We start from the raw sequence: 13,520 nt of genomic DNA, 5'->3' as shown, positions 1-13,520 counted from the left end.
TAAAATCTTAAAAAAAAAAAAAAAAAAAACTTTTCAGAATGAAAATGCTAAGAAATGAAAATTAAGTCCTAAGACTAGGCCTCAATCTTGGCTCTACCATTTTCTGATTCTGAGAGCCAAATAACCCATGCACTCCATCTTCTGCCTTTAAAGTGAATGAGTGAGGCCAAAGAACCTCTGCCATGAAATAGGTACACACTCCTTCCTAAAGGTCCCAAAGACCCGCTTTGGCTAGCTATGTGCTGGCCAATCTGAAAACTGCCCCAAAACCCAGTCTAATTTATTTGAGCCCCACCCTTAGAGAAGTGTCAAAAGAGCCAAGAATCTTAAAAAGGGTAAAACTGATAGAATAATAAACTAAGACCAGCATGTAAATAAACGTGGTAAAAAACAAACTCGCACATAGTTGAACATATTTGGGGCCACAGTCATGACACCACATGTTCTTCACTTACCCCATTCATACATCCAATTTTTGCCATGACAGAAAAGTTTTAATCTCTACTTTCAAAGATGCCACTTGACTTTTTCTCCCCTGGACCAAGTATCAAACACTTTATTCCAGTTCCTGCTAAGCAGGAACAAATTATTCCAGTTCCTGCTAGGCAGGATGATCTGAAAGAAAAAAACTCCCCACATTCCTGACCCAGATATCAATCCTCCAGTGGAGTGAAGAGGGGGAAGAGGAAAAAAATTTACCTAAAACGATGGTTTTTAATGGGAACCAGAGGTATGGTTACAATTACATAGTCCGACACAAAAAACCCGTGGGTGATCAGGAGTTGAAAGGTTACAAAATAATGAGGGTAACACTGGGTACAAGAAGAAAAGCTGCTGCAGAACCTCAGGAGCCAAGCTAATACGGCCTCTCCCTGCGATCCTGTCTGTGCTCACCCCTGCAAAAGAGAGGATCTATTAGGTCTGAGTTGCCAACCTCTCCGCCCACCCAACCCCCAAAATCCTATCTTCCCCTGCTAACCCAACCCCAAGAAAGGTCTCATCTTCATAAGGATAGAATGTAAATGTGGATCTACAGATTAGTTCTTCAAGATAATCCTCCCACCCTCCTTCCATACCCCACACTATGGTTATAATCTCAGCTTTCCAATCAAGCCCTCAAAATGTTATTTCAATTTAAGACTCTTACCTGGAGTCCATCTTGCCAGGGCCAAAGCCACCTCTGTCCCCACCACCCCGGCCCCCTCGGAAGCCCCCACGGTCCCCGCCTCGGCCTCGGTAGCCGCCCCGATCATAGCCTCCTCTGCCACCACGACGATCATCTCCATAGTTACCCCCTAGGGCAAAAGAAATATGATAGATCATATACCCCCCAAATCCCTACCTTCCCTCTAACCTCCCTGCTTAAAATTAAGGGCTTTCTGGGGCACCTGGGTGGCTCAGTCAGTTAAACCAGCTGATTCTTGGTTTCAGCTCAGGTCAGGTAGGGTTGTGAGATGGAGCCCTGCTTCGAGCTCCACACTGATCATGGACACCAAGTGTGGAGTCAGCTTGTCCCTGCCCCTTCCTCCCTCCCCCACCTATAATAAATAAGTAATATATTAAAGGGGGGGGGGCTTTGTGATCCCAACTCCTTATTACCACCTCTGTCCCTTCTTACCCATATGAGAACCTCCTGGTCCCCCTCCTGGGCCATCTGGTTTAGGGGCCTTACACTGGTTGCATTCATTCCTCCAAGAGAAGTTCATGTTCTCACATATACTAAGAAAAAAAAAGAAAATTAGTTTGGAAGGGTGGGAGTAAACAAGACCAAGTAGGAAAAGATTCCAGTGACCTTAAAGGTAACAGTGAGGAAAACGGGGGCCTCAGAAAGGCAAGAAGAGGCTTCTCAGGAGCAGAACCAGGAACAAAAACTACAGATTTTTGAACCCAGTCTAGTTATCTTTCCCACTATAACAACCTTAATCAGGTAAGCCCTCAGCCAAATCTGTCCCCATCAGTGTGACCTTGACATCTGTCTAGAAAACCTCCCAACTGTGCCATTGTATCAAACGGCACACATTTAGAGGACTAAAGAAAAAGTTTCACTCACGGATTAGGACACTTCCAGTCACCAGCTCGCTGCTGGCCGCCGCCACCACCTCCTCCACTGGGGAATCCTCCCCGGCCACCGCCACCACTGCCACCACCTCCGTAGCCTCCACGGCCCATGGGTCCTAGTGAAGACAGAAATATGGGTCTGCTCCCCTTACAAGTGTGATCAGCCTAACCTAACCTTTTCCTACACAAGCCTTGACCATCCTCTCCCTGTCCTTACTCTACCCATCACCTCTTCATACCAGCAGCAGGAAGTAGCTCCTCACCTCCTCGCCCTCGGCCTCCACGACCATTGCCACCGCCCCTATTGAAGTCTGCTCGCCGAGTAGCAAATGAGACCTTGATGGGATTCCCAGAAAATTCTTTACCTAATGCAATAAAGAAGATATAGAGAGACCTTCTATTAAGAGTTGTGGATCCAAAAACAAGTTTGGTACGATCAAGAGGAGACTCTACACCTTCCTGAAAAAGTTTGTAATCAGAAGACATATAAGCCAAAGACAACAGTTTACCCTTGAACACGGGTTAGAACTTACATGCAGATTTTTTCAATACAACACAGTACATTAAGTGAGTTTTCTTAAAAATGTCTTGTCTTAATAACATTGTCTTAGTAACATTCAATATACAAAATATGTGTTTATCGACTTATCAGTAAGGCTTCCAGTCCAAAGTAGGCAAATGACTTTTGGGGAAGTCAAGTTATATGCAGATTTGTAACTACACAGGGGTCGGGCAGCCCTAAACCCCCGTGTTGTGAAATGGTCAAGTGTATACACTAAAGTAGCAGATAAAAAGTGTTGGAAGACGTAGAAGGAACCTTGAAAATGTAACCTGTTTCCCAAGGCTAGTTGCCCTATCCCACCCACCCCACACCAGCCTCCTCATACGTACCATCAAACCAGTCAATAGCTGCTTTAGCAGAAGGTGGGTCATCAAACGACACTGTTGCCTCTCCCTTCAGCTTGCCCGTTTCCCTGTCTGTGTACAGATTAATCATGGGCTGTCCTGTTTTCTTATTTGTCTGAAAAAAGCAACACAAGATAACGTGAGTCTTACAAGATAGCACTACCCACCTTCCACCTTCCTTCTCAAAAACCTGAGGTTTAGCATAACCATACTTCAGCTCCTCTCTTCCCAATTACTGTTTCCTATCTCACGTATAACTTGAATTAAAATCATTACAATGATCTCTCACTTCAATGTTGACCCATAAAACTAAAGAATATAAGCTACAAATTCAAAAGCTTAGGACACTCCCTTCCTTATCAACTGTGCCTTTCTGTGTGAAGATGTGCTTTCCTTTAGAAAATAGCAACATCTAATGTTCTTTCCTCAACAGATTAAGCTGACAACCATTTTACTTTTACTAATGTATGAAATCCAAAGGCCTGCAGCACTGACACAAAAGCAAGCACCCACTATGTTCCACAGTACCTTAATAATACCAATCTGCTTGAAGTAATCAGCCACAGACTCAATTGTAACATTTTCGCCCAAGCCTTGCACGAAGATGGTGTTGTTGTCTGAATTATCCTGTTCTGCTTGAACAACAAAAAAGTGAATTTGAAGAAAACCAGCGAAGGTAAAACAATACTGGATGTTAAACTTTCAAAGAAAAAAATCCCTTTGAAATGCGTTACTATCCATAAAAGAAACCAGGGCTCAGGAGTTCATTGCCGAAGATCACAGTACAGCAGTGTGTGTCAATTTTCAACTGAAGACCCAAGGTAAGAAACCTTTTTTACACTCAAACCCAACACACAACCAAGAGAGACTTAAATCCTTCCCTTTATGGGTCTCTTGCGTTTACTAATTTGGTCATGATCCCCATTTTTAAAATCCACTGCTTTAAATCAGCAGTACCAGAACATGTCTACACAGAAATATATCACCATCTCCTCGGATTTGTTAGAACTGCAGCTTATCAGAATGCTCCCAGACCTACTAAGTTGCTCAGTAAAGAAACCACTGAGGAGATAATTTCCAGATCATTGCTAATTATAACTACACCTAAACTCCCTTTCCTTCATTTTCCTTCTTCTCTACCCTTGCTTTTTTTTTTTTTTAAGATTTTATTTATTCACTCTGACAGAGAAAGAGCACAAGCAAGGGGAGCAGCACATAGAGGGCAAGGGAGAAGCAGACTCCCCACTGAGCAGAGAGCTTGAGGCTGGGCTCCATCCCAGGACCCCAGGATCATGACCTGAGCCGAAGGCAGATGCTTGACTGAGTCACCCAGGTGCCCCTCTTTTTTTCTTAAAGACTGTATTTGTTTGACAGAGAGCGAGCGCGCGCGTGTGCGCACAGATGCAAAAACACAGAAATGGGGAGCTAAGCAGGCTTCCCCCGGAGCAGGGAGCTCAATGCAGGGCTGACTCCAGGACCTGAAATCATGACCTGAGCAGAAGGCAGACGTTTAACAACTGAGCCACCCAGGCGCCGCTCTACTTCTACTCTTTTTCAGATCCCTGAAGTGTCAAAGAACAGCCAAGAAAAATCCCAATACCACATTAGCCATTCTTTCATGCCAGCTGTGGACTCACCAGAGTCATGACGTGATCCCTGGTCCCGAGGGCCTTAAGTGACATGAAAAAAAAAAAAAACAAACAAGGAAAGAGAAGCTGTTAGTCAACAGGGAGAGACAAACAAGGAAAAAATTTAACACCAATCCAAACTCTTGCAAAATTATCAGGTAAGTGCTCACAGCCTCATCCAAACCCTGTCCTGGGTTGCCTGCCCAGAGTAAATCCTAGACAGGGCTGGGGAAGACACAGGCCCCTTTTCTTAAGATCTGTATGTAACCTGAGTCCCCACAGGGACAACTCCACACTTCAGAAAATTCTGCCGCCCCCAGCTCAGGCTGGGAAATGTCCTCAGCACAGACTGGGGGGGGGAGGGGGGTCAGGAGGGAGACCCATTGCAGTTAACAAAACCAACTCATAGCTTGGCCCTATTCTCTCACCCCAGAGAGAAATGGGCTCACCACCAGCAATGTGATATGCATCCATCCAGTTTCTCCAAACTTTAACACCAAAGACACTTATCCCTTGTGGAACAATTTTTAATTTCATCTTTACAAACCATTCTTAAAACCATGTTGTTTCCCCAACCACATAAATAAAAAAACATACATAATAACTATTGTTATTTTTAAAGCATGTCCCAGGGAACAGACCAGAAATCTTATTTCCATAATGTAGCCTCTATTTTTTTTCCAGAGACCATCTTTGACCAAAGTTTCTCTGAATTCACCATATATATTGTACCCACACTCAATGACACCTAAATCATGAACCCGAACCTTTGGCTTTAAATGTTGAGACAAATCAAGAAACCTTTTTGTTAGTTAACCAAACCAGAAAAGTTCCAGCTTACTGGGAGACTTCTCAAATTTGCCATTTTTCCATGAATTCAGTTTGTGCTGTTAAGACCTGGTTATTTCCCATGAGCCACACATGCTCCCAACCTTTCTTGTAGTAGTCCACACCTTCCTTCCCAGAGCTAGTTTCTATTTGCCCATCTGAGTTGAGTTTAAGTACATAGATGTAGAATTGCATTGACACCATTCAGCATTTAATATATAAATATATACCAACTTCACCATCCTCAGGGCAGGGCAGCATTTCACATCCCCCTTCCAGAATTAAAACATTTGGAGGTTGTTACACACACACACACACACACACACACACTAGCCTTGGACACAATGATCAAAAGGATCCTAAAGCCAAGTTGGCACCACGTGTTCCAGCACACACTCTCCAGTTTCTCACAATGGTCATCACTAAGTGCCAGGGGTGGCAACACTCCTGTCAGAGGCCTGCTAAACACCTCTTATTGACCTGGGTCAAACCAACTTGGCACCAGACGACTGCGGAGTCTTACCCCGCCTGCCTCCAGGTTAGCACGCATCTGGCAGCAGGTGGAATTCTACCCCACCCCTTTCTGGAGGTGGTTCTGGACACTCCAAAACCTTTGACACTTAAGACACGCTAAGACATCTGCAAATGAACAATCAGACAAAGCATTGCTGGGAGTTGGGAGTTTTGGAAACTCTGTTCACTTACCACCGAATTTATTGAAGCCACCACGGTCACTTCCGCTGGAGAAGACAAGTTAGAAGAAAGGACATGAAGCTTCCAACGGCTACAAAAGGGCGTTTTTTGGTTTTGTTTAACAGTCCCCAAACATGGGTAGGGGTTTTGGGAAAAAGATACAAGTGGCTACTAAAATACATTCCCCTTCCTGACCACCCCTTGTCTGACCTTTGAGCGTGTCACACACACGTGTGCAATTTCTCAGACACAGTTTTTAAGAATTTTGCTTTTAAGAGGTTATGTATCTATTTCCTCTGGAAAAAAAAATGACCCATTTTCCTTGGTCGTTCTTCCGATGTAGCAGGTGTTTTTTCCTCTTGTTGCGAGTGGTGGACAACCCAGTAGTTGGTTTAAAAACCCTACCCCGAATTCACCCAGAAGACATTTCACACCAGGCTGGGGTAGCCCTGAACACACTTTTGTGATTTTTGCTTTGAAAGCAGCAAGCAGACCCAACCCCATTCCATAAAAAGTCAAAACCAAAGGCAATTTCCCCTTAAAGCAAGACAAACTTAGCTAAGCCCTATCCTAACTACTGAGCTGTTTTTGATCTCCCTCCACCCCCGGGGTCACCCCTTCTACACTGCGAGAAGAGCGGAGTATTTTGCAATGTCACCTTTCATACCTGTGGCACATAAAATGCAGAGCAAGTTAACAGTCACATAACAGTTGTTTTTCTTTTTAAAGTTTTGCATTAAACACACGCACACAACAGAGTTTTCCTTATTTTTGTACAGATTTTGAGATTGCCCCCACCCACCTCTGAATACTTACCATACACAAACTCTCATTTAAAAAACCTACTTTTTCCCAAAAAGGAGTAACACACTGACATTCCTCCCCTTTTCAAAGGGAGACAGAGGAGGGTCCTTCAAATCATATTTACCAACAGATTTGACCAATGCTTTAACATCAAATCTAAGGTTTTACTTCAAATCAACTACAGCGGGAAGGGGAAGAAAGAGAAGGTCCAGCTGGACAAGTAACCAGGGGAGGGGGACAGTGGAGCAAATAGATCGGATACCACTGTCAAGCGTATTTTGTCCAAAAGGTCTGCACACTTCAGACAGCCCCATAAACCAAGCACACACAAAATCATTACTGCCAGTCAAATTACTGCAAATCAAGCTCATGGATTCAAATGACTACAGAATACGGGAAGAGTAGACAACTCCTGGAAGCTGAAGTCATCAGGTTAAGCATTAACAACTCCTTTAGAGGACACATGGGAATACATGTAACAAGTTTCCCTATTACCAGGAGTGGGATCATCGGTTTTCCTTGCACAGAAAGAAGACTTTACTTCCATGTTTCTTGCCTAGGATATCAATGACTCCCAGTCCATATACACCTATGTATTTTTTCCTTTTTCTTTGGAAATACAAGTGTCAGTACTCAAATCTCTATTCAGAGGTATGGGTGAAAGTTCAGGCTCCCAAATTCTCACAAAAAAAAATGGGGATGTACAAAGAAACCATCAATACCCCCAACTCCAAGCCCTCCTAGAACTAACCATGCACTAAGAAACTGAGCTTCAAGGGAAATTCATGCAACCCTCCACACTCCCCACTGATGTTACTCCCTAGCTCACAAGAACACCTACCCCATGCCGCCTCTGCCTCCACGGCCACCTCCACGACCTCTGGGTTCATAGCCACCGCTGCTGCGGTTGTAACCACCGCCACCGCCCCGGCCGCGGCCCCCACGGTCCTGCTGGCCTCCCCCGTAGCCACCGCCTCCACCACTCTGGTCCTGATTGCCATAACCGCCGCCACCACCACTCATGGAGGACTGATCTTGGCCATAGTTACCTGTCAGGAGAGAAAGGATTCTTTAAAGAGAAAACGCACATGGCATTAAACAGTGCCAAAAGAGAAAAGACAATGAAAATAAAGACAGCTAAGAAACAAGAAAGCAAAATTTTTAAGAACCTTTTAGGGCAAGGGGCCAAGCAGTATATATAAACCTCTACAGAAAACAGGGGTGAGACACAGCTGAAGACCCCTCACCTCCACCACCCCCTCCGCCACCACCTCCACTGCTACTGTTGTACTGGTTCTGCTGTCCGTAGCCTTGAGGGGGATTATAGGAGCTTTGCTGCTGTCCATAGCCTTGCTGCTGTCCACTATAGGTCGACTGCTGGCCATAGCCCCCACTCTGGGGCTGCCCGTAGCCGCTGCTCTGAGAAGCACTACCATAACTAAGGAAAAAGAAAAAGAAAAAACAAAAACAGAATCATAATGCCAGCAGGTCTAAAACTTCGTGTTTGGCACATCCCATTCTCTGTACCCAACCCCCATTTCAGACTCCTGCCCCCTCCCCCCACCATTACTCCTAATTACCCCTGTTGCTGATCACATCATTCCTCATCAATTCAGCCCTAATCATATTCCAGGCCTCCCCCCCAAACTCCTTACCTTCCCGAGGTGCTGCTAGGAGCTGGCTGCTGGCCATAGCCAGGATAAGAGGACTGTTGCCCATAAGATGACTGAGAACTCTGGCTACCGCCATAGCCACCGGTTGAGCCATATCCCTGGGGACCTGACTGAGTGCCATAGCCTGCTAGAAGGAAAAGGAAAGAAATCACAAAGACTATGAAGAAAAAAAGGCAGAGAACAGGTTGAAAACATTATGTACTACCTAATGCTACCCGTACTTGAAAAATCAAAGCTGCTTGGAAATCTTTTAAATCTTGGTCAAAGATGCCCTTCCCCTTCCAGCCTAAGGCTAATACTCTAACTTGTACCAACTTCGGAGTGCCAATCTCACCCAACCTATCCCAAAGCCAGTCTCCAGGACCACTACTAATCATAACTCATAACCCAAGAGAATCTTACTCATTAACAGCATTTTAACCTGCTCATGGGTGTGTAGTACAAATAGGACAACCCACATTATTTACATATCAAGATCTCAGGGCAAATTCCACCCCTTGTGTATCATCATGATATACACAAACATCTTAAAGCAAATCATCCCCTCCCTCTATGAGAAGCCTAAAACTCGCCCTTTAGGAAATACTCTTCCCCCACATTTCATTGTCATGCTGAGGGGAAATGGAGAAAAGGAGAGCAAGAACAGAAAGATAAAAAGTCAAAAATAAAAAGAACCAGAATTACAAGCCAATTAAGTATTTGTTTGAAAAGATTCAGACTCCACAAAGTTTTAAGGGTTACAAACTAATTAAAGGACAAGAAAGTTTCAACATTTCAGCACTGCTTAAGATTAAGAAAAGCTACATTCAAAAAGAGCAGGAAGAGGCGGGGTAACCCAATAAAAGAGACTCACTGTTCTGGGTCTGTCCGTAAGAAGAACCATAGCTGCTCTGGCCATAGCCTGAAGTGTCTGCTGACTGGCCATAACCACTGTAACTCTGCTGTCCATAGGGCTGATTGCTCTGCTGGGAATAGCCCTGCCCAGGCTGGGTGGGGTAGGCCCCATAGCTGGAAAAAAAACCGTGCAATCAGGAAAAGATACCTTAGCCACCCCTTGCCACTCTACAAACGGGAAGCCCTGAAATGACAACTCACCTTTGGGTTGCTTGTTGGGTGTAGTCTGCAAAAGAAAATACAATTACATTACCTTCAGCCATCCCTGAGAGTAGAATAGAATTAAATTTCTTAACTCAAGCCCTGGGGCCTCCAGATAGTATCAACTATGTTGCATCAAAGGCAGAAATTCCCTTGTGAAAGGAAGGACAAGCTCGCAAATCATAATCAAGTTTTCTTACAATGAAATAAAAACCGAACTTTTACAGACACCCGATTAAGTTGTACTACTGGAAAAAAACACTGGAATCTTGGTGGAAAACTACATTTTCTGCAAATTCAATGATGTCAGCAACTGCACAAATCTACACATTTACCCACTCTGTAGGAAGGTATCACCAACAGTCAAGCTAAAGTCACAAACTTACTTAAGTGGGACATTTTAATGCAAGCTGGAGGCAGCAATGATGGGGATGTGGCCTCCACTCTCTCAAGCAAGGCCCGAAGAACAGATGCGTCTCAAATGAGGGCATTCTTCACCCTTTGCCCCATCTCGGAGAATGGCAAAATGGGCTTTTAGTGCAAAGCCAGGTAACCAAGAGAACTCTCTGAACCCAAATGACAGGGATCGTCAGAGAGTTCGCCTTGGGAGGCCAATCAACTGGTACTCAAGTCCCGAGCCCCGTGGCTCCAAATGACTCCGTTTTCTCATCTACCTTGCCTTCCCCGGGGCTGTGGGGAGTCTTGGCAAAGCAAAGGTAGCGAAAGCGCTTTTAAATCGCCCCACTGAAGGCGCACCAGTCAGATCAACTCATCTCCTCAGTACAGGAAACGAGGCGCTTCCCCCGCAGGAAAAGGGCAAAGGACCGGGAGAGGGTGTGGCCTCGGGTGGCCGTTCCTTTCGGTTCCCACCTCAGAAAGCGGAAATTTAGGCGGGAAAACCCTCGGGCCCGGTCCCAAGTCCGTTAGACGACCCCTTAGGGCCTCCCCCAAACCGTTAAGCGGGCGCACGGCCCCGATCCCGAGCCTCCGCCCCCGGCCGCGTGGCAACCAAGGCGGGAACCAGGCGGTCCCGCCCCTTCCCGAGGGACCCCGGGGGCGAGGCCCACACCGGACGCGCGCCGCGGAGTCTCCAGCGGAGGGTATCGCGACAAAAAAACAGGGCTAACACGAGGCGGGAGGGGGTTCGCGCCGCGAGAAAGGGGGGAGGGGCCAGCAGAGCGCGTGCGCGCACCGAGTGCCCGGATGCAGCACTGCGACAAAGCGGGCCCGAGCTCGCGGCCGGGAACGAGGGGAAAAAAGCCTTCGGGATCGAGCATTTCCATCTGTGTCTCACGTTTCAAATCACCAAGAAGCGTCCCTCTTAAATCTCCTCTCAAGTAAAGGGGCTGCGAAGGCAAGATCCCCCTACCCGGCGAAAGGCGCCAGAGGAGCGAAACAAAATGGCGACATGCGCCTCCCCCCTTCCACCCCTCTCGCTGCTTCCCGCCACAGTGGTGAGAGAAGACCCTACACGCGATCGCCGCCCAGCTCCCACCGAAAAACAAAAACCCAGCTGGGAGGGAACGAAGCCCCAGGCCGCCACGCCACCGCCGCCTCGCGCCCTTACATACCGTTTGAGGCCATGTCCGCGCACGCGCGCACAGGCCGACAAGCAACAAGATCCCAACACCGCGGAGCACCGACGCCTCGAGGACTGAGCAGCCCCGCCTCCTGCGTCGAGGTTTATGTACGCCTCCCCGCCTACGCACCGCGGAGGAATGCACCAAATGTGGAAAGGAAAGGGGGGGAGCATGGCCGGACTCCCACAACTCTTCAGGGATTATAGAGGATCCTAACAGACAGAGGGGAAGCATATTAACTAATAACCTTCTAAGTAACATGTGTAATCCTATTTTTTTTTGGCAAAGCACTCTGACTCGCCCTGCAGGACTAGCCCACGATTCACCTCCACCGCTATAAAGGTATGGTACAGTCTGATTACCCTCCGGGGGCGGAGCGAGGGGCCCAGGGCGTCTGCGGACGCAACTGTAGTCAAAGCCGGGAGTCGCAGGGCGGGAACCGAAATTCTTCTGGCTGGCCCCTTTCACTGGGCCCCACTTTCACTCAGGATGGCAAGCCCCTGCACCTCCCTGCCCTTCCTCTGCACCAGACGCTTGGTCCCTCCGGCTCCAACCTCCCTCTCTGGCTCAAACTTTCCTCCCCCGACAGCACAAACCCCGCGTCTCGGTTTCCACTTCGTCGGCTTTCGGGGTTGCGTTTCCTTAGTCCCTACCAGGATTTGTGGATTGTGAGGGTTGACCTAAAAGAAAACCTGGAGTTTAGCCCGGACCCCTGGGTCCTCATCTGGTCCAGCACTGATCGCCCACCAAGCCCTCTCAGCTTTGCTTTCGACTAGCGCTGGGCCTGGAAAATCCAGGCTCTCTGGACCCCAGAGAGGGTTGAGATTAGATTAGGGGTCTCCTTACTCCTTTTACTGATAAGGAGCTTCTTATTTTCCTACAGCCCTACCAAAGAACCAGTGTAGAGATCCAGTAATGACGGATATTTATAGAGAGTTTAAGTGGTTTCAAAATGTACAATCCGGGAGCCTGGCTGGCTCAGTCAGTGGAGCGTGTGACTTGATCTTGGGGTTATGAGTTCCAGCCCCATGTTGGGTGTAGAGAGTACTCAAAAATAAAATCTTTAGGGGCACCTGGGTGGCTCAGTGGTTAAGCATTGCATTCTTGGTTTCCACTCAGGTGGTGATCTCAGGGTGGTGAGATAGAGCCTGGCATTTTCTCCTCACTCAGCCAGAGTCTGCTTGAGGTTCCCTCTCCCTCTGCCCCTCTCCCCTGTTTGTGTGCCTGCTCATGTGCTCTCTCTCTCTCTCTCAAATAAATGAATAAAATCTTTTTTTAAAAAAAAAGGGGGGCGCCTGGGTGGCTCAGTTGGTTAAGCGACTGCCTTCGGCTCAGGTCATGATCCTGGAGTCCCGGGATCGAGTCCTGCATCGGGCTCCCTGCTCGGCGGGGAGTCTGCTTCTCCCTCTGACCCTCCCCCCTCTCATGTGCTCTCTCTCATTCTCTCTCTCTCAAATAAATAAATAAAATCTTTAAGGAAAAAAAAAGGATAATTGATTGCTTTCCCATCACCATCTTGTGAAGAAAATAAAGGTATCTCCATTTTATAGACAAGAAACATGAGACTAAGGCCAAGTGCAATCCAGATTATAGAGTGGCTGATTCCAGTCCAGGTCTGTGTGGCTGGAAAACACTGTTTTTGTTGGTTACATGAACGCTTCGCAGTGTTCTGAAGCCTGTTCACTCCCTGTGAGAACAAGGACAAAAAGTGAAATTCAAATTTAACTTGCAACTTGCATTCTAATCAGCCTGACCTAGAGAAGGAAATTTTTTTTTTTTTAAGATTTTTATTTATTTATTTGAGAGAGAGAATGAGAGACAGAGAGCATGAGAGGGAGGAGGGTCAGAGGGAGAAGCAGGCTCCCCGCCGAGCAGGGAGCTGGATGCGGGACTCGATCCCGGGACTCCAGGATCATGACCTGAGCCAAAGGCAGTCGCTTAACCGACTGAGCCACCCAGGCGCCCCGAGAAGGAAATTTTAAAGTATTAAATAAGACAAATGAAGTTATTCCTGCTACACCTGCCATGCAGATTTTCCTTCTCAAATTACCTTTGACCTGGGTTCCAGAAGTTCCTTTGTAGGTTTGACACTTTTTCCTAGAGAAACAATTGAGGACTATGCCCTAGGCCTGCCCGCAAACTTCTACTAAAATTCCTGATTTAGGCCCTGTTGGTTCTTGAACACTTTGTCAAGTACCCCATTGGAAGGACAGTGTGACTCTGGAGTAAGACAAAGGGAAGTCCATGACTCATTA

At 46.8% G+C, this 13,520-nt stretch overlaps 1 protein-coding gene across 3 annotated transcripts; it reads right to left on the bottom strand.

The window, feature by feature from the left end:
• Positions 1-606: 606 nt before the first annotated feature.
• Positions 607-11,395, bottom strand: FUS (FUS RNA binding protein). 3 transcript variants are annotated; one of them, XM_045875397.3, is made up of 15 exons: positions 11,257-11,395; positions 9,686-9,710; positions 9,444-9,598; positions 8,573-8,714; positions 8,165-8,355; positions 7,759-7,966; positions 6,126-6,160; positions 4,602-4,634; positions 3,493-3,596; positions 2,950-3,079; positions 2,322-2,423; positions 2,051-2,174; positions 1,619-1,719; positions 1,148-1,295; positions 607-896 (listed from the first exon to the last, which is right to left on the bottom strand). In XM_045875397.3, exons 1-15 carry the CDS (start codon positions 11,267-11,269, stop codon positions 857-859), a joined length of 1,551 nt encoding a protein of 516 aa, XP_045731353.1. In that variant the 5' UTR covers positions 11,270-11,395; the 3' UTR covers positions 607-856. The 3 variants fall into 3 exon arrangements, with proteins under 3 accessions (XP_045731353.1, XP_045731352.1, XP_045731354.1); XM_045875396.3 differs by having other exon boundaries at positions 8,573-8,717; positions 11,257-11,394; XM_045875398.3 differs by having other exon boundaries at positions 8,189-8,355; positions 8,573-8,717; positions 11,257-11,394.
• Between the last annotated feature and the right edge of the window lie 2,125 nt (positions 11,396-13,520).

Source organism: Mirounga angustirostris, unplaced genomic scaffold, assembly GCF_029215605.1.
Source record: "Mirounga angustirostris isolate CCGP_5_RB_7025 unplaced genomic scaffold, mMirAng1.0.hap1 SCAF_5, whole genome shotgun sequence".
In the NCBI taxonomy this organism is placed as follows: domain Eukaryota; kingdom Metazoa; phylum Chordata; class Mammalia; order Carnivora; family Phocidae; genus Mirounga; species Mirounga angustirostris.
This window is presented reverse-complemented; position numbering and strand designations above follow the sequence as displayed.